At 44.1% G+C, this 21733-nt stretch overlaps 1 protein-coding gene across 3 annotated transcripts in view; it reads right to left on the bottom strand.

The window, feature by feature from the left end:
• The window catches only part of LOC147711647 (WASH complex subunit 2-like), a 735247-nt gene that overhangs the window by 251023 nt on the left and 462491 nt on the right, over window positions 1-21733 (bottom strand). For all 3 annotated transcript variants that reach the window (XM_086922303.1, XM_086922305.1, XM_086922304.1), the window contains exon 25: window positions 16087-16206. In XM_086922303.1, coding sequence (XP_086778429.1) covers window positions 16087-16206 — 120 coding nt within the window. The remainder of the gene's footprint in view (window positions 1-16086; window positions 16207-21733) is intronic.

Genomic DNA, 21733 nt, shown 5'->3' with positions numbered 1-21733 from the left:
AGATTTAATGTAAAATGCACCAGGGGGTATCTTAGAGATGCCCCCTGAAAACCTAACTTACAATCCGCGTCTGGCTGAGTGGCTGCCACACAACAGACATGTTGCTGGACCCCTGGCTAGGAGAGCCCTTGCTCTCCTGGGCCTGCAACGATGCACATCCTGGGCGAGGTGCTAGGTATCCTCCCCCCATGGATTGGCAGGGGAAAGCTTCAAAGGCATGCCGCCTCTGTGAGCTTCTCCAGACCATTTGCTGTACCCAGGAACCAGCCCCCACCAGTCCTGCCCCCACTCTGCCGGGAAGACTGGCGGGAAAAACTACATCAGGAAGGGGGGTGTGCCAGCCTGTGCCAACCCCACGCCTCAGGTGGGGGAGACTAGTGAAACACGACCCCGAGCTCCGGCCATCTTGAAGATGGGGAGCCCTGCCCAATCACAGCTAGGCTCTTTCCCCCTCCCACAGGAGAGGAGCAGGCTAGGGGGTGTACTCACCCCAGGGGAGGGACCCACTGGTCCCGGTCCTTGCCCTACCTGTAACTCCCCTAAATTCAGTATTTAGGGGCTCCCTGAACCTTCCTTCCTCAGATCCCAATACAAAAAGAAGAAAGAAGATCAAGACGAAAAAGACCCGCCGTGCAGCTGCTAACAACAAGACGACAACAACTGACTTGGCCCCAGCCCTACCGGCCTGTCGATCCTGGAACCTGCTCCTGCTTAATCCCGCCGACTCCTGCAGACAGCAACCTTGGGACACCCGGAGTACCTGCCTGCCTTGACCCTCTTGAAGACTGGGACTCCCATCAGCAGAGGCTCTGATGCAACAACCCACCTGGTGCCAACCAGGAAGCTCCGGACCAGCCCACTCTGCACCCGCCGAGCCCGGGCCGGGCCCAACCGAACCGAGACCACAAGGACGTCCCCCCCGGCGACTGGGACCCGAAGTCCAGTGCCCAAAGACCCTCCTCGACGAACCATCAGACGCCTGCAGATTCAGAACCAGGGGCCACCCCAACCGCGATCAGCCGAGGGTAAGATTTTCCGACACCCAAAGACACCCCTGCACCCGGCGCCCTAAAGCCCTCTGTGCCTCCCTTTGGGGTACCTACCTGTGCTCCAAGATCCCAACTTACCTCTCGAAGTGCTTGTCGCCCCTGGAGAGTCTCCGTCCCAGAGCCTGCAGCCTTTGTTCCTTTTTGACCTTTCCCATTGGATAACATTGAGCGCCCGACGGCTCAAAAGAACCCTGCACCTTAAAATCTAAAAATATTCACATAAAATCAGCCAAAGTCCGAATTCCGAAGTACTCACCTGTGATCAGGGGAGAAGCCATTACTGTACCTTTAAGCCCAGTACTGAACCGCAAAAGTAACCCCTAGCGGGGTTACTAGTAATCTGTATTTTCTCCATAGGAACCCATTGTCTGCTTTTCTATGAAATTTCTCGTCTACTTTTGAAAACTTGAAATGTTCTTTAAAAATCACACGAAATACTGAAACGCAATTACTACCCGTTTTGAGTTAAGACCCCAGTGCTGGCCCTAGGAGACCAGTACTGGATTACAAAAGTAAAGCGATCGTACTTTACCTGCAACCTAAATTTTCTCCATTGAATAACATGATCAGATTTCCTTTGAAAAGTTTCTAAGTGTGAACTTTTAAAACAGCTTTATATTCATGAAAATTCACTACAGTAACTAAAACGTTTTTGCTAATCTGGTTTCAGCTTAGACCCCAGAACTGAATCTAAGATCTAGTCCTGGGACTACTAAAGTAATCTATATAGTAATCAACTGTACTTACATGTGGAAAACCCACTGAGCTCAATGCTATAGTGTGTTTTAGGATTGTGTTGCTTACTGTCAATACTGTATTAATTGTGTGCACAAACTTTATTGCTCCGTTGCAAAGTAATTACATGAGAGAACTCATAACAAGAAATGTATATTTTTATAACTGTTGGTTCTAAAAATAAAACACCTATATCTGTGGATATAAAAACAATTTGCCTGGAGTTCAGTCCTTGAGCGTGTGAAACGTTTTGCTGACTGAGTGTGTACAACAAATGCTTTAAACTGTCCTCTGGTACTGCATTACTGCTCGACCAAGCTACCACTTTAGAGAGTAAGGTCAGTCCTGACTTTAACCTCTGTTATACCTCTGGGGTTAGTGGACTCTATACACACACACTGTACTTAATTCTAGTCCAGTATATATAGAGCCACTTTCTCACAGTCCATTTATTTCTTCAGGCATTACACTGGCTTTTAGTTGCAAAGACAATCCCATTTGAAAACTTGGACTAGTTTAGAAAGCGTTAAATGGTAATGTTCACAAATGCTTTAGGGACTAGATTATGTCTTACTGGTGTACTGCAAATGATCTAGTGGCCATGCTTTTTCCTCACTTGCATTAACAAATGTAACCAACTCCTGCTGCATATTCATCTTCAAATAAATCCTTAACAGTTTGTGAAAAAGCCAGAAAACTTGACTTTCCTCTACCCTTTAAACTCTTGTCTCTAGTTGAACAATCTCATGGAAATCCAGCGACAGGACACCCTTGTTTGAGCAACATAGCAATCTACAAATCACTTAACATAACATAATAAATACTTACTCATCAGTCCATAGACAATCAGTGCTAGATTACACTTTTGTGTGTGCAGAAACTTTCAAATGTATATTGCACTTTGAAATCCTACCCCGAAAAGGGAATGATCATTCCCCTTAGCTTGTGACGACCTTAGGTGAACACTCTTGGAATGAGCTAACAAATTGTGTTGCAAGCTCCACTGTTTGTGAGAAATTACATCAAATAAACCCGTCTGAGAAGAACAACTGCCTTTGTATTTAGATGGCAAAAAAGAACAAGTTACTTACCTTCAATAATGCTCTTTCCGGAGGATACTCTAACAGCAGATTCCTCCCTTTCGAAATATCCCTGAGCATCAGATGGGCTCAAGAAACGTTTCACACAATAGTGCCCGGCCCACCAGTAGGTGACAGTGTGCAGCTCATCGCAGACTTCGTTCCAGCAGAAAATGGCGTCCGGAGTCACACAAGCTCCAAGCCTACACACTGACATCAGTTTTTTCTTTGACTATGTCCATGGCCTTAGATCTGAGCCCCAAAAATAGTAATAGTACCAGTGTGAAGTTCTCTAACTTGGGACCTCTGTAGATGGAAAAAGAGACCATGCCAGAGAACAGGGAGGAGGAAGGAGAGTGAGGAATCTGCAGTTAAGTAGAGTATAATTTTTGTGTTTTTCTTCTATAGCCCATTGTCGTTTTCCCTTATTGGCCTAATTGTGCATGTTGTAGGCCGCTTTTATTATGTACACTAAATATCACGCTTGGTTTTGTGCCACATTGTATTTACACACAGAACCAGCACGCTTTTGTATTTTATTCTTTTCCTGGGATTTAGTCTGAACACTCTATGCAAGGACAAACGACATTGTCCCTTCTTATTCGCTCTGGTCAGACCCTTGCACCTAGACAAAATAAAAGAATGCAGCTGCTGTTTTGAATACACATATCTTGTTATATAACAGAGGACAGTGGTTTTTAAACAACAGACACACAGAGCGAAGGTCCTGAGACATGATTGTTGAATCAGATGAGATGTAGAATATCCATCCTATGTATGCTAAGGTACGGGGTACGCCACTAAACCCAGAGATCTGTAATTTATAAACACTTAGCTGCAGTGGTATGGGAGGGTGTAGGCAGATCTGTTAGATAACATGACAGGGCTTTTTATTGTATAAGGTTTATTAACCATGCTAAAGACATTATTGCTATGTATATGTTTTCTAATTGTGGAGCATTTATTGCATCTTAGATCATGATAGTTTAAACAAACATTGTAAACTTCCTTTGTGCCTCTTCTTTATCTTATTGTGGACAAGTACGAGTGAGAGAGCGTAACGTTGTCTCTTGTAACCGCAATCCCTGAGAGGGTAGAGAGTGTTATGTTCTGGGGTGCAAAGTCACATGTCTCTCTGGAAAGGTTAGGAGGGCAAGTGAGGCACTATACCAAGTTGGACTCGGACTCATAGATACTTATGTGGTATGGTAACTCCGTCCCCTACATACTGAAGTTGTATGGTTCCAAGCATAGTTCCATTCCAGAGCAGAATGCCGGCAACATGGCTCCTCCAACGGTTGGTCAGGTACTTATTTTTTGGGAACTCCGAGTAGTGCTTGTGCTTGTCCACAATACCTGTGCACCTTTTACAGTAGACTTCCTTTGTGTTGGGGAATTATCCTTCACAGTATTTAGGAATCACCTAGTTCTGTTAGTGTTTCAAGCTTGAATATCAAAAGGTTTCAACCCAGTTTGTGTTACACTTTGAATCCCCCCTTGTTTTCTCATGGTGCAAACTGTTAATATCGCGGTCAACAGCTGACTGGTAGTCCTTGCACATTTGCAGATTTGGCTGCCTCATCTGTCAGAGAATTCCCAACAGCCTGTGTTTCCATATACTGGATCAATGGCCACTACCTCCCAGAAAGTTCTGCTATGGAACTAGTCAACAGGTGTTGGCTACTCATTCTTCTTCGCATAAACTGAAAAGAGACTTGTCCCTTGTCAACATTTTAGCCACTCCAGTTACCGATGGAATTGTTTGGGATAAAGTTCCTTTCTATATATTTGGCCCTATGGACATCCTGCAGATACCATATAGGTTCAAAGGTTTTATAGTGATGTAATAGTACATGGGTTCCATTCAGATCATTGGGATGCTGAAACCGTACATTCTCTGCTTTCAGAGCTGGAATATTATTCAGTCTTTAAATCGGAGGACCAATACCTCAATTCTGCTAACTATGCTGATATGTTATCACCATTATGGCTATCATTTTCTACGCAGAGCCAGAAGTCAACGTCCACCTTTTAATGATACACAATGGGAAAATTGTCCGACTCCCCCACAAGGGAGGTCTAAACGCATAGACAAATTCAAGTATTTCACAGGATATGACTCTTTAAACCCCCGTCATATTATTTCAAATTAGTCCCTACCCCATCAAAAATATATATGCTTGCACAGATCCAAATAATATATAAAGCTTTGTTTGTTAATCAATTAGCTTACAAAGGCTATGATTACTTGAAAGAAACAAATAATCTTCTTGAACAACACCGTCCAGCAGACTACATATCTGATATTGGGAAAAATTAAAGAAATTAATGCCTCAACAATTCTCTCCATTGCTCACTTTGATGATTGGCAAAGTTTGACAAATTATACTGAAGAACAACTCAATAGCATGGTGCAGAATAGTACATTTAATTCTACACTTTCAGGTCCTATTGGGTGGTTATTGTGGCCAGGAGACACTAATGGTTGTCATGCTTGTTTTCTTAATTCCACATCTGGGTTGAAATCAAGCAGAACCGATCCCCAGTATTCTTACTCACAACTTTCTTGTATTTTTATCAACTATTCAGTGGGACAATTGTGTCAACAATGGTTGGAACAATCCGCACTATCTGCAGTGAAACAACATCTTTCTCTCCTGTCCGAAGACATGGATTTGTCAGATTTTATTTTGGGTCCCAAATCTCCACTTTCCACAAGATTTATTTATGTTACTTATAATGCAATTTGGAAACAGTCCCAAATTGAAGCTGCTGCACCTTTAAGACAAATTGATCAACATAATTAGGATAAAGTGCTTGCTGTTGTTGATAATAGTATTAATAATCTTTCTTCTTGTATTAATAATTTAAATAACATTGTATTGTCTGTTATTGATGTTATGCAAAGTGACATGTAAACAATGTATTATGGGTAAAGTCAGCTTAGATCTATTACGCAGTTTAGAGGGATGCTTCAAACCGTTAAAAATGGGTGCCTACCATGGCGCTATTTGGATTGCAGTAATTTGTTCTTTCCCTTTAATTTAACACACAACCAACAACTAATGTGGAACAGTTCCTTCTTGGGTCTCACAATCAGCTTCCTTGGAAGGGTGATCCTCATCCTGAGGCAAGGGGGAAGGCACTGCTTTAACCCTACTGCTTCTCCTCGTGGTAGGCAACTGGTCCATTATTTCAGGATCCAGGGCCTGTTCAGTGTTGCACTTTGTGGCCTGTGACCTGGTCACAGCAAGGACATGTGCTGATATACCTAACATCTCTGTATGAGTCCTATACTCCACTTCAGACCAGACTGAAGATTCTAGCTCATTGCCAAGCAAACATTCTACAGGGAGGTCTGAACTAACAACAACTCTTTTGAGGCCAGTTGCCCCTCCCCAGGAGAAATTGACAATTGCCATACTATGGGTGGTTGTGACATTGCTTGCATTGGTCACTAGGTAATTGTCACCTAGTATGATCTGTCCAGGGTCCACAAAGTTAGGTGTCACCATTGTGACACTGGCACATGTGTCCCTGTAGGCCTGAGCCACTTTGTTAATAATTAAAGGAGTCTGTCTGTACTTGCCCAAGTTACTGCGGCTCACAGTAGAGGACATAGCCATGTCCACATCACAGACAAGAACAGCTTGAGTTGGTATTCTGACTAGGCCAGAATCCACCTCAGTTCCCAGGGTTAACCCTACTACACCATTCTGTTGAGAACCACCACTTGGAGCTGAACTAGGGGGGACAGTTGCCTTTGGGGCAATGGTGGCTGGAGCTGCCTCCCTTTTGATGCAATCACTGGACCAGTGAGTATTAACCTTACAAATGTTGCACCATGGTTTCTTAGGACCTGCTGTTTTATTTTTGGATTTCTTAGAACCCCCCTCATTAGAAGCTTTTCGGGGACCTGGCAAAGACTTCTGGTCTTTTGTTTTCTCCCCACCCTTTTGGTCTTGCTTCTTCTGCTTCTTCTGATCACCACCTTGGTTCTGTACCTTCTACTTCACCCTGGTTCTGACCCATTTGTCTGCCTTCTTTCCCAATTCTTGGGGAGAGGTCAGATCAGAGTCAATCAGGTGCTGATGCAATAACTGGTTGACAATTAAGAATCTGTTCTCTTATAATCAAACTATACAATCCTGTATAGTCATTGACATTACTGCCCAGTACCCAGCCCTCCAGAGCCTTAGTAGCACAATCTAAAAAGTCAGTCCAGTCCTGAGTCTGTGTCTTTTGGGTGTCTCTGAACAGCAACCTATACTGCTCAGTGGTTAAGCCAAACCCATCTATTAGAGCACTCTTCAGGACAGTGTAGTTGTTAGCATTCTCATCAATAACTGTGAGGAGCTTGTCTCTCCCTTTATCTGAAAAGGAGAGCCATAAGATTGCTGCTCACTGACTCTTGGGTACCTGCAGTACTCTGCAGGCCCTCTCCAAAGCAGTTATCCACTTGTGGATGCCATCCCCACTCTTGTAGGGAGGGACAATCTTATTTAGGTTTTTATGGTCATAAGACCTTTCCCTATCTCTAGGAATATTGCTGCCACCAGTGGGCTCTAGCCTACTTAACTTTCTCTCTTTCAAGAGCCAGGGTCTCTTTTGCAAGGGCAACTTCTTGCCTCTTGATCCTAAGATTGACTTCCTTCATCTAGCTTTGTGCTCTCTCTTCTGAGGGGAAGTCATTCACCCTAGAGCTGAGCCACTGGACCCTACTGAGGAATCAGAATGACCAGAACCACTGGACAGTAATCTGTTCCTTCTGTTTTCTGTTTCCACGGTTAGGCCTACGTGGAGGGTTAAAGGGGGGTCTATCATGGCCCTCTCCACCTTCAGATAGTCCTGTGTTTTGGCCAGGTCAGGTTCATCTACAGCATCCTGGTCATCATCCCCATCAGAGACCACTGGATCTTCTCCAATTGGATTTTCCTCTGTTGATGGATGGCCCCCTCTCCACTACCATGGTTATCTGGGTCTGATGCATTCTCTACAGGAGCCACTAAGAGATACACCAGGTGGTTAAAAGTTGGATTCTGTCCTTGTTTCAACTTACTGACTACACACAGGCTTCTACGTTCATTAAAAGTGATTATACCCAGATCTTTTGACTGGGTGTGAGTGTTTGATTGATTCAGATGCTCCGTCCATCACCACCCCCTTTTGTACCGCTTTTGGCCGCCATAAGTGTGGCAGGGTATACTCAGACGTGAGTCCCTTGCTCACTTTGCCACTGGATTCAAGCAAGCTGGGCTGAAGACGGCTGGAATGCCAGAAACCGGTCCTCGGAAGCTTGTTTCCGGTCCAGGGAAGACATGGCTTGGCAGTTCGGGCTGGACTGTTCCCATGAGGCACAGGGTCAGACTGATTTGCATATAGCCATGTCTGAACTGGGGTGGCAGAGTGGGCTAAAGAACGGTGATGGATTATACCCAGATCTTTTGACTGGGTGTGAGTGTTTGATTGATTCAGATGCTCCGTCCATCACCACCCCCTTTTGTACCGCTTTTGGCCGCCATAAGTGTGGCAGGGTATACTCAGACGTGAGTCCCTTGCTCACTTTGCCACTGGATTCAAGCAAGCCGGGCTGAAGACGGCTGGAATGCCAGAAACCGGTCCTCGGAAGCTTGTTTCCGGTCCAGGGAAGACATGGCTTGGCAGTTCGGGCTGGACTGTTCCCATGAGGCACAGGGTCAGACTGATTTACATATAGCCATGTCTGAACTGGGGTGGCAGAGTGGGCTAAAGAACGGTGATGGATCAAACCCAGATCTTTTGACTGGGTGTGAGTGTTTGATTGATTCAGATGCTCCGTCCATCACCACCCCCTTTTGTACCGCTTTAGGTCCCTCCATTGGGTGGACCTGAGAAGGGGATGGTTACACCCCTTTCCCTTTGTCCAGTTTTGTGCCAGAGCTAGGGCTGGAGTGCCCCAGCAACTGATTTGAACCGGGCTATGCATGGAGCACCTTCTGTTCACCAGGCAATGTCCAGATGCATTCACTGAAAGCAGCCCTCTCTGCCCCAATACACATAACCCCTGTCTGGGGAGGTGCTGGCACCTCCCTGGACAGGAAACCTATTGTCCAGGCCGCCCTTACCGAGTTTCCCCCAGCACCAGGTTGTCAGATTCGTGCCTGTGGCAGCAGCATCCATTTTGTGAGGCTGAGGCTCTATTTAACTTTAACGGGGTAAAGCAGTAACTTACATGTCTTTTCCCTCTAGAAGGGTGGAATGCTACCCCCGCCCCCAGATATGGCGGGTGGGGGGGGGGGGGGGGGTAGTATTCCAAAGTTTTTGACACCTTACACAACATGTTTTGATAAAGCCAAATCAAAGTTAGCATTGACCGCGAGGATTTTAAAGCACTTAAGAGTATATGGTATGGCTAGATCATAGAACAGCTATAAGGAGATGGTTCCAAAAGCTGCAGAGGGGCTCAGCTCATGCTAGGGCACCCTCTCACATAAAACCAAGCACTCTGCCTCCAGGATTGTCGAGGCCTACCATAGGAGTGACTTATAGATGTATATGTAAAGGTAAATATAGGTATACTATATCTAGGTACGGGGTGATTACACCACCTTACCCAAGCTGAGTGATCAGCCTGTGGTGTCAGTTTGGATGGCCAGCCAGGGGTGGCATAATACATGCTGCAGCCCCTGGTAGGCCTTGGATGCACCTATGCCCTGGGTACCTATGGTACACTATACAGAGGCTCACATAGGTGACCCAATACCCAATCAGGTATGTACCAAAAGTACATGGTAATAATTTAGAGAGAGAACAGCTGGGCTGTGGTTCCGATTAGCAGGCCCACAGCCACACTAAAGTCAAAAAAACAGAAAATCACAGCAAAAAGTGGGGGTGACCATAGGAAGCAGACCCTGCTCTCCTACAATGGTAATGAAAGACACCACCTACACATTGCTACATTTAGAGAAGTATCAATCAACTTCCATTCACTGTATCTGAAACACCTTCAGCTGTGTCGCTAATAATACACTGCATGAAACATTTTCTTGTTGGTCGATATGAACCCCTAAGAGGCAGTTTCATTCATGAGTTATGGTCACTTCTCCTCTCCTATCGTTGAGAACGTGCCAATAAGGAAGTTTTCTTTTCTGGAGAGGAATGAGACTCTTCTGTCGGACATTCACTTGTTTGCAAACATGTTAGGAACCACGATGCATGTAATGCTTAAGCCCCAAATTTGTCCTTATTTAAAGGGAATACTGGTTCCCGCAATTCTTCCACTTATTACGTCCTTTCAAATTGGAGTTATTTAATTTAATGCTTAGTGATCAAGACTGTTGCAGAATGTGAGCTGGAGTCCCCTACATCTTGTCCTTTTTCCAGCTCGTTACGTGTTGCAACAAGGTCCTGTTCACATGGGATCATAGAAAGCTCGTTGTAGCCTTCCATTCCAACTTTGAAGACAAATTTCAACAAGCTAAACAGACTTAAAGCATAATTGTTTCAGAAGTGAAGTAGCTCTCACATCTGCTCGCAAAACTTTCGAATTGCAGGTAGCTAGAACTTCTAGTGAATTACACTCATTTTTAAATACAAACCTTCCCCTGCATTGCGATGAATTAGTGCATCAAATTTTTAATGCCTCTAACACGGCTGTTCTCACACATTCTTTTCAAAGTGTTGGTTGTGGCCTTGTCAGTTCGTTCCAAGCAGTCTTTGGAATAATATCAGCTTTTATTCATTCCATTTTTTCCAGTGTGTTCGGAGGAATTATGCTGTTGTTATTCCTCATTTGCAGCATTCTCATCCTTTTTCAGATTCTCGGTAATGGGTGTTCCCTGGAAATACACCTGTTCCAACACTATCGCATGCTTCATTATTTTGGAATATTTGTACTACAAGAACTGAATCTTGAGTGGTTCTTAACATTCCGGCCTGGTTTACTACCGTACAACCAGTGTTCCACTGGCTCTGGAACTTCTTTGAATTGGATATTTGCCTGGCTTTGCAGCCGCCCCCTGTCATGGACATTGAACTCTTAATGAGTCCCTTAGTGACACTTTTTAGGACTGTCCTTTAGATGTGTGAATTCTCCACAATGCCAAGTTTAAGCCCTCACTTTTGAGGAGATATGTGCATCTGCAAATGGATCACAGAATACAGGCTCTACTAACACAGATGCAGGTTAACCGGCGACTATCTCAGCACTGTCTAAGACCGAGGATTGTGTCTGTTCTTTGGAACTTGTGACTTGTGACTTGGGCTTTTAATCAATCATCTTTTGCAAAGTCGTACTCTTTTTGGAGTCCCTGGCCTTTGAATTTGCGAATGACACAATGGATTCCTCCAAAGCATCATAATAATTACTTTTCTAAATTGACAATTATATTTTTAGCTTTCCCAATATAATTTTATGAATTATGCTTTGAGTTGGTTTATCTTTTGAATACATTTATATTTTTAGTGATTTATTGTGCTATTGTACTGACCAAAGGGAGGGTGTTGTGTGTTTCTTGTACAACCCGTTGTCGTCTTCCCTGTGTTAGCCTAATTGAGCATGTTTTAGGCCGCTTTTATTTTTCCACATTACTAAATATCATTCTCGGTTTTGTGCCACATTGTATTTTCACACAGAACCAGCACATCTTTTCGTATTTTATTCTTTCCCTGGGATTTAGTCTGAACAGACTAGTCAAGGTAAAACATTGCCCCTAGTTAATCTCTCCGGTCAGTTACTAGCACCTAGACATAATAAAAGGGATGCAGATGCTGTTTTGAATACATATATCTTGTCATATAATTGAGGTCAAGGGTTCTGAAAAACAAACACACAGTGCGAAGGTCCAGAGGCAAGAGTGCTGTGTTCGCCAATATATAACATCCATCTATGTATGCTAAGGTATGGGATCCGCCACTAAACCCAGAGACCTAAAATTTAAAACCACGTAGCTTCAGTAGTGCGGGAGGGTTTAGGCAGATATGTCAGATAACATGACAGGGCTTTTTATTGTAAATGTTTTTTTAACCATGCTGATGACTATGTTGACATGTATTTGTTTTCTAATTGTGGCACAATTATTGCATCTTAGAGCACAATAGTTCAAATAAACATTGCAAACTTCCTTCCTGTCTCATTTTTAGCTTAATGAGGGCAAGTACGAGAGAGAACAAAAGCGTGTGTCCTCTTACAGCAATTCATGAGAGGGTCGAGACGGTCATGTTCTGGGGTGCCAAGTCACTTGTCTCACTGGAAAGGTTAGGAGGACAAGTGAGGCAGTATAGCTAGGCAGATTTTGGTTCATAGATACTGATGTGACATGGCGACTCAGTCCCCTACATACTGATGATCCATGGTCCGAGCATTGTTCTGTTCCTAAGCAGAATCACTGCAACATCCTACAGAAAGGACACATCAGAGGGTGAATCAGTTGTTCTTCTGATGGATACTTCTAACTGCAGGTTCTTTACCTTTAGAATTTATACCAAAGGTACCTCCTGTGGATGGTCTGTGGAATGTGCTCAAACTAAGGATTCTTAAAGGACTGGAAAAAATGAAACGCCCGTCCCTTTGGACCCGGCTGTCAAGGCAGTAGTGCTTGGTGAATGTGTGTATGGACACTCACGTCGTGGCCTGACAAATCTAGAGAACAGGCACTATATATGTCAACGCAGTGGTAGCAGTCTTTCTAGTCGCTGCTTCTTGGCCACTGTGTAGCATAGCTTTATGCAAAGCACTATTCACCTGAATAAAGTCCTTTTTCGCACTGCCTAGCCTTTCTTTACCCCAGAAAAGCCAACAAAAGGTGAATGCCCACCCAATGATCTCTGGCATGAGCAATGTAAAAGCTTAGGGCTCTTTTGGGGTCCAGCCCATGGAGTTTCTCCTCCATCGAAGGGTGAGGCGGATCAAATAAAGTTGGGAGGGCAATGGATTGCCAAAATGAAATAGGAGTCATGAGTTTTAGTTGCCTTGATATTTAAAGTCAGAAGACACAATGAGCAGCTACTTCTCGGCTCTAAGGAAGCACACCTGAGCAAAGTCAGGACCAAGAGGAGATCACAGAGTGTCTAGGGGGAAAAGCGTGCGAAGCATTTCAGAAACCACATCACAACATGTGAGTTACACAAGAACGGCTGGCTAGGCAAACACAAAAAAGCTGAAAGGGATGACAAATAACCTTTAACAGTGCCCAGAGCAAATCCTTGCAGGGCCAAAAACAAAACACACAGAAAGTAAAGGACTCCCAAATCAGAAAAGGCTAATATCCTCAAACCAAACATGAACTTATGAACTACAATAGGAAACAATCACAAATGCCTGAAGAATTAAAATAAAAACAAAACAAACAATAACACATCTGACAGTATGGATCGTAAAGGGTCTGTGTTTTAAAACAAGACCACAAATTTATCCCAGACCTGGGCGTAAAAGTACTTAGTAGAAAGGTGTTCTGCAACAAGATACACATCCGCAAACCCAGGAGGGACATCGAACACAGACAACAGTCGCCATTCAGTCTCATGAAGATGCAAATTGCGCAGGGCTGGGTAAAAGACTCTGCCATGCCGCTGTGTCAGAAAATCCTCCTGAAGAGGCAGCCTAATCGGATTTGAGATGTTCATGCCCAGAAGTTCAGAGTGCCACATTCTCTTGTCCAAATCCCGAGGCACTATAATGATTTGGGCCCAAACATTCCAATCTTTTTCAGAACTCGGGGCAGGAGAGGTAGGGAGAGATGGCTTTTAGGAGTCCTTTGCTCAACTATACGAGGAATACGTTACAGAGAGAGGGGCTTCTTAGGAATTCCATCACACGAAAGTGCTGAAAGTTCTTGGCAGTGGCAAAAAGTTCAAGCCAGGGCTCTCTCCACTGATGGAAGGCGTGCTGTGCCACCTCTGTGTCACTACCATTTGTGATCCACAGGGCATCGCCGGCTGAGTTTGTCTGCCCTGGCATTTAAAGACTCTGCCAGGTGGTGCATGACCAGGGTAATGTGCTGACAATTCAGCTAGTTCCAGAAGTAAATGGCCTCTTGGGACAGGACATCTCACAGCTCTGCTTGTTACAATACCTCATGGTGGTGATGTTATCCATGAGTACATGAAACAGCCTCCATCCGATAGACGAAAGGAAGCTTTCAATGGCAAGCGAATGGCCCACAACTTCATCTTGGATTTCAGCGGAGACCACAGTCCTGTTATTGCTACCTTTCTCAGATGATCTTCCCAACCCAGCAGTGATGTATCTGCCAGCATCATCTGCTCTGTGTGGGGGTAGGGAGAGGCATCTTTCAATGGTCTAACTGTGGTTCGGCAGTGTATTTGCATATTCTTTCAGTCTCTTCAAAAATCTGGATAGAATCTGACAGGTTTGCTTGATGCTGGGCACAATGAGACCAGATGACCCTGGAGGGCCCGCATATGCAGGGTTAACAAGCAAGATGAATGAAGCCAATAAGCTTTAAAAGCCTCACAGCTACCCTCGCAGAGAGAGAAACTAAAACTTCAGAATCATAGCCCAAATGTCTTGGACTTTCTGATTTGGATGGAAGGCCCGATAAGGCACTGTGTCAAGGGGGGCTCAGTTTTAAAGGGAGCCTCTGTGAAGGAATAAGGTCTGACTTTGACATCCCAAAGGTTTCAGAAGGGTAACTGCCATCTGGTTGTGGTCCACAACTGACTATTGCAAGCCTGCCTTTAATAGCTAGTCGTTGACATAGTGGAAGACTAGTATTCCTGGTCTCCATATATACACACTGCAACCAACTTGAAAATCTTTTATTCTAAGTCATGCAAGGTAGCAGAGCAAAGGTTGGTACCAGTGCTGGGAGGCCAGTTGGGTAGCCATGTGCTTTATAAATCTCAGTGAATACAATAGAACGACTGCCATCACTTTCAGGAGCACCCTAGGGACACTGGTGAGGTCAAAGGGAGCACAGCAAACTAAAAATGCTCTTGCCCCACCTTGAACCTCAAGTAGCGCCTTTCGGGCTGCAAATCAGCAACACTGAAATAGGAGGCCTGAAATAAGAGACCATACAGTCTCCTGGATCCAGTGCAACTAGAACTTGGGCCAGTGTGAGTATCCTGAATTGTCCTTCTGCTGCAAGAAACCGAGAAGTGAGATCTAAAATATGACAAAGGCCTATGCCCTTTTTTGGCACAAGGGAATGGTGGAAGTAACACCCAATTTCTATTTCAGAGGCTGGGACTCTCTCTTTACCTCATTTTGCCAAAAGAGCCTGTATTTCCTGCTTCTTTAAAAGCTGCTCTGCGGCTGGCGGGCGTGGTGGCAGGTCGGAAAGGAATAGCAGAGTGTAGCCCTATTGAACTATCTGCAGAACCCACCTATCGGATGTTATCGTCTGCCACAAGCTATTCATTGATCAGGCAGAAACAGTTTTGCTTTCAGTTTCCGATTTAGAAAGTTCATTGAATAGAAGGGCTGTCAAATCGATTGCCCTTTTAAGCCTGCAACCCCGTTATTCCTTTAAGCAAACTTTCAGGTGTTATTTCAGGAGGATAGCATCACGAGAAATAATGTTCTCATTACACTATTGCAATTCCAACATTTACCATTGTAAGCCATACATTTTTAAAGGAAGACCAGTATATTTGATAACTGAATTTTTCTGCTCAGCAAATCAATTCTAGGAAATAGGCAATAATTATTTTCCATTTTGGTCCTGAAATGCTTTTGTCCAACTGCTGGTCTGAAGGAGGGTTCCCCTGGAATTGATCTAGAAATGTAACCAAATAAAGAACCTGTACAGGTATTAAGTTGATGCCAGGCAACTGCGGTTTTTAGAGGTGAGAGAGCAATAATGATTTCAGGAATGACAGCTTGCTAAGCACGTCAAATATTCAAAAACCTGAAAAGCTTTAGATTAAGTATGGATAAGGTAGCCAGCCTAATGAATCTAGAAGTTGCTTGAATGCAGATATCACAATTCCAATAGGTACAATATCCATGGATCATCAGGAATGTAACCCAAAGCCAGCAAGAATCAGGGCTCCTACCTAGGCACTAGATCTAAGAGATATATCACTTTAGAATAACATTCTTTTAACTGTCTCAAGTATCACCAAGGAATGGGCTTTATAACAAACCAATGCAAGACGAAAAAACAATGACAACCAAAAGGTTATAGAAACATTTTTTACTTTATGCACTTCTGTGAGATTGCTTTCCAAAAATAAAATAAATGTCAAAATGCCTTGAATTTTTAATAGTTTTTACAAACCTCATTTGACTCGGAAACGGCCACTTCTCTGGCTTCTTGTTTCTTTTTGAGAGTCTTACTGACTGCTTTTATTGTTTCAGAGATGTCTTTCTTGACTACTAGTTTCTTTTCTGGTATTATCTAGAACACATAAAAGATGAAATTACTCATTACATTGCATTTATTAGGGCAGTTTAAAAAAGTAAAGTTGTAAGAAACAAGGAGGACTACCTATATGTACATATGAGGCATGCATGCCTTTAATTAGATGCAGGTTTCATACAAGTTCACTTACCTGAAGCCAAAACTGGGTCACTTATAATTGGCTGAGATGGCAAAGGAAATGCCAATGCCAATCCGGCAGACTTGTAGTGAAGGCCTAAATTCTTTGATTTACCTCAGCTTCACATGTTGACTTGCAGTGAAGTCTCAAATAGAGTGAAACACCAACTTAATTTTCCAATGTGTTTATTTGTTTGCTGATATTTTATTTTATTTAAAACATACAGAGGCTTCAAATTCTACATCCTATTAGTGAAGCAAAAAGGTAGCTTCCACATCAATATTAGATTAAAAACTCAAAATAATGGGTTCCAAAGTTGACACTTATATTCATATACTATTCTGTATACTATTCTATATATAATGTGTTTTCTCATTTTCTTTATTTTCACTATCAACCATAGCGGGTCATCATTTAGTTTGGCAGAGTGGAATCTATTCCATAAACTGGATGGGCAGAACTCATGGTTCTCCTGCCCCAGAATCACAGGACCACCTTTTCAAAATAACAGTAACCCTACCCAGTTCAGGGTGGCGCTACAACAACATATTTTTCCATCCCAGGACTGACATTCAAAGCATGGAGGTCCATGGAAAGAAAATTTAAAAATGTCCCTATCACAAATGAAAAAAAAATCCCTAAAATCCTGAATATTGTTTTTGCTTTTCAGCAATAAATCCATACTTTTGGAATTGTTGCGGAAAACGAAAATACTGAGTGGATCAAAAAGCACAGTGGCCTGCTCAGCATTCAACTGGGATGAAAGTGAAGTCGCCTTACTGGAGGATGCAGTTTCAATAGAGTGATCCAAGTAGATGGGATGGGAGCTGTGGACATGGTAGAAAACCCTGTACTGGAGGATAGAGGCATAACTTATGAACACTCGGCAGGCTGGTGAATCACTTGCCAAATAATGACAGAGGCCCTTTGTGTTTCTAGTAGGGCCCTCAATATACGTTTGCAGAGAGACTGGATCTGAATCTTCCCTCAGAAAAATACTGATAATGCAAGAGTCAATACTTCCTTTGGGCAACATTCCAAGGGATTACAAGTGTTCACCCTCACATGAAGATTAACCAGAAGATTTGTTGTTTGAGCACCCATTGCCCTATGTTTTTCATACAGTCGGTTCCTTATTCCCATCTGTGCCTTCCGGCAGGTTTTACCTTCCAAAATGTGTGCAGGGAGAAAATAAAAAGGTTTATGGTTTAAATGTCCAACTTGCATGCCGGTAAACTTTTAGTAGCCGCATCATGGATTACTGACTGCTCAAAATGAGGCTATGGTGTAGTGAAACATTTTACACATTGCGGCATGGGCTCGTTGGTGAATGAAGTATTTGAACGCCTTGGTCCTCTACCATTGCCTTTGTGGTCATCTGCTGAAGTGAAAACCATGCGACCAGGAAAAGGCCAGTGGATGAACAGTGCAGATATGAGAGTTAAGGCTCAACCAAATGAGAATAGAGATGCTGGTGCTCAGGTGACAAAGGAGAGGAGAGTAGCCTGTCCACAAGAGAGGACCAAGCACACCACATAGGCACTATCTTGGCTAGCTAGTGGGTAGCGCCAAAAGCTGATGAGAGAAAAGGAAGGATTCATGTTCAACAGAGGGTGTAATATAGAGATGTGATGGAGATCACCGGAGACAAAGTAGAAGAGGCCACGGCTGAAGTCTGAACAAGCGATGGGGAATCATAGATTTTTTTACCCCAAATTTTATTTGTCATTTTGCATATAGAGTCATACAATAGACAGATATAACTGCGCAAAAATGTTGCCATTATAGGATGAAATATCAAATAAGAGAAACACAAAAAATGTGTTTGTACAAATAAAACAACAATTAAACGTGTCCTTTAACAGCACAGTAAGACGTATCACAATCATTGATAATGACAGTAATTATGCAGTCACCGTTTACGGATTATCTCGCAGAGCACTTAAATGCAAATAAACTAAGAGAGGTTCCCAAATATCATTTGGACGTGAGGTCACCGGTAACTCCTCCGCATACAACACCTAGGGCTATATGCATGAACACATTTTCCCATAGACATAGAATGGGCAAAACCCTTTGATGCATCCGGCCCCAAATTTTCTTTGAGCCATAATGCCACTGTAGGACTCCGTCTACAGCACCACTTCCTCACACCTCGCCTCTTAGCAATAAGTAATGCAACTCTAGTTAGCCTACCCGTGACACCTTTTAGAAAGGGGAGCAGACCCAGTAAACACACATGAGGTGAGCAAGTCAATACAACCCCTACAATTTGGGATAGCTTTGTAACCACTTTCGACCAAAAGTTCCTCACCTGCCCACAGAACCAAGCTAGGTGCACCACATCTAGGACATGCATCAAAGTCCCTTAGCCCATATTTAAAAAGCCGGTGAGGAGTATAAGAGCACTGGTGAAGGTATTTAAAATTAATTATACGCAGGTTTCCGTTAGATGTGAGCATACGGGTCAAAGCGCAGCAATGTTCCCATTCCTCCCGGGTGAGCTGTGGTTCTAGACTCTCATTCCACTTATGGAGGCTTTTGTCAACGGGGAGGACTCTATCCTCTCTGGTAGCTTGGTATAGTTTAGTAACAAGCTTGTGTCGAGTGGGACTAGTAAGCAAGGTGTGTAGAACTAATGACTTCGAAGGCTCTGCAAGAACGACGGGAAATGAGCCTGTGAAGCTTTCCTTAGTCTTTGAAGCGAGAATGTGAATAACTAAGTATTCTGTTGGATGTATTCAACATCAGCAGATGTCAAAAAAGTGCCACGAGGAAATAGATCCTGCATTTGATCAATTCCCGCCTGAGCCAAGATGCGCATGACCCACTCCTCATGAGTTACTGAAATGTCAGCATGATAAGCAAGAGGAAGCAGTGGGCAGTATAAAGGTGCGCTTCTCTGGGATGCGAGGTGCTCTTGGTCGATGCTGTGCAATGCGACAGTTCCAGCGGCGACACCCTTCTTCTTCGGAGTTGCGACGGCAGGCACAGCGACACGCTCCAACCTCGTTGCGAGATTCTTCTCCTGATGCGGTGCAGTGCGACAACCACAGCGGCGACACCTTCCTTCTTCGGAGTTGCGACGGCAGCAGCAGCGACGGCGACACGCTTCCTCTTTGTTGCGGCACGCTTCTTTCCGATGCGGTGCAGTGCGACAGTTCCAGCGGCGACACCCTCCTTTCTCCGGAGTTACGACGGCAGGTACAGCGACGGCGACAGGTAGCCTTGCAATAGTGAAAAACGAAAATGGCTGTAATTCACTATTAGGACATGCCACACACATCAGGGCTTGTCCTACCTTATACTTACAATGCACCCTGCCCTTGGGCCTACCATAGGGGTGACTGATATGAAGAAAAGGGAAGGTTTAGGGACTGGCAAGTGGGTGCACATGCCCAGTCAGCATGACATCACCAGACTGCACGCAGGTTCTGCAATGGCAGATTTTAGACACATTTTACAAGGCTGCTTCTGTGGGTGGCACAATCAGTGCTGCAGGCCCACCAGCAGCATTTGGATTACACGCCCTGGCACACTCAGTGCACTAGACTAGGGTCTGACAAGTAAACCAACATAGCCAAACATGGAATCACTAATCCATACGTCAATTTACAATAGGGAGCACTTGCACTGTGGCACTGAATAGCAGTGGCACAGTGTCCAAAGCATCTAACACCAGCAAAAACACATGAGGCAGCAGAAAAAATGGAAGAGAGACCCACGCCAATGGTGCCAGGTCTAACATCCAGCAATTCCTTTGATGGCCAGAAGGGGCAAGAACCCGGGCCAAGATGGGGATTCTATGGAGAAGGCAGCACTTTCTGCAGGTCCTAATGAGGTGAGCTGAGGGAATGCAGGGTTCTCGGGACAGAGTGTGGTGACTGCAATGAATCCAGGGGGTCAGGATAATTCTGTTGGCAACCTCCAGTTGATTACTTTAGGGAGTGTTAGGCTGAAGGGTCTAGAATTACAGATTCTGACACATGATACAAGGACTACCCCAGGGGGAGCGTCCTTAGACCTTGACTTTAATAGGCAAGATTCAGAGGCTATAATAACGCCTGGTGGCAAGGAGCAAATAACAGATGGAAATGATGTTATAGAGCCGCCGGAGAAGGATACAGGAGATCATTTTTTTTCCTTTTTCTCTCTCCGATCATTCAAACTCATCAGGGGAAGAGTTGCTGCAGATATCTGATGGTCCCTCCAGTTCTCAAAACGGGTGGTGGAGTGAAACTAGCAGTATACATCAGCACGAGGAGACCCCAGGAAATCATACCAGGGTATCTGGCCTCGGGACAGTACGGAAAAAAACATTACCGCCCATACCGTTTATACCCGCAGAACCTGTGGAACCTGATATATCTCCGGGGCAAGAGCAGTTGAACATCATTAATCCAGCGACAGGTACAACAGTCGGTGGAACACAGAGAAAAGAGCATTGCTACCCACCAGAGCGTTCAGGAGATATCTCTCCGGCGGTTATATACGAGACAATGATGTCGCATAGAGATGAGAGCCGGGCAGAAAGCCATAAAACTCAAGATGCCTGTCGAAAATTACAAAATTCACTCCGGAGAGTGACCACGTCATGTTCGGAGTTCACAGAAAGAATTTCTGAAGCAGAGAACAGTATCTCCACACTCGAAGATGAAATAACTATACAGAAAGAAGCCACGGACGCCGCAACAATTTAAGAATCCTTGGTGTGCCTGAAAGTGTTGAAGGCTCGGACCACCGGAAGTTTGTAGTGGCACGTTTCCACTGAAGCCTTTCAGGAACTGACACAGTGGTCATGGGATATAGAGATACAACGCTCCCACCTGTTGCCCTTTTGGCAAAGTAATAACTCAGGACCGAATCATTCCACCTAGAGACCTAGAGCTATAATGATCTGTCTTTCTAATTTTCTATCTAGACAAGCCCTGTACGACTTGGCCAGGCCAGATAGACAGAGTAAGGGGGCAGGATTTGAGTTTTCTGTTCGTCCTGATTACTGTCACTCCACTGTGGAAAAAAGGTGGCAGCTCAGGCAGTTAATTAATCCCTATCAGGGTAAAGGCACTCAAGCATTTCTTTTAAACCCAACTAAACTAAAAATAATATACAGAGATAAAACGAGATTCCTTACATCTGAGTCCAAAGCTAAAGAATTTCTACAAGACATCAAACCTTAGGAAAGGGGTTAGCATCACTAGCTGGCAGTTTTTGTTAATGTGAGTAGAAAACCGCTGTATGCTTAGATAGGGTATTAGCTTGCCAGTTTTAAGCTAAGAAATTCTCTAAATCAAGTCCCTTTGTTTTTCTGCCCATTTTTTTTCTTCTTACCATATTTTCTATATACTTCACTGTTGGGGTGAATCGGGAGGAGGGAGGATAGGT

Source organism: Lissotriton vulgaris, chromosome 5 (genome assembly GCF_964263255.1).
Source record: "Lissotriton vulgaris chromosome 5, aLisVul1.2, whole genome shotgun sequence".
NCBI lineage: Eukaryota > Metazoa > Chordata > Amphibia > Caudata > Salamandridae > Lissotriton > Lissotriton vulgaris.
The sequence above is the reverse complement of the archived record's forward strand: the minus strand, read 5'-3'. Positions and strand labels throughout refer to the sequence as shown.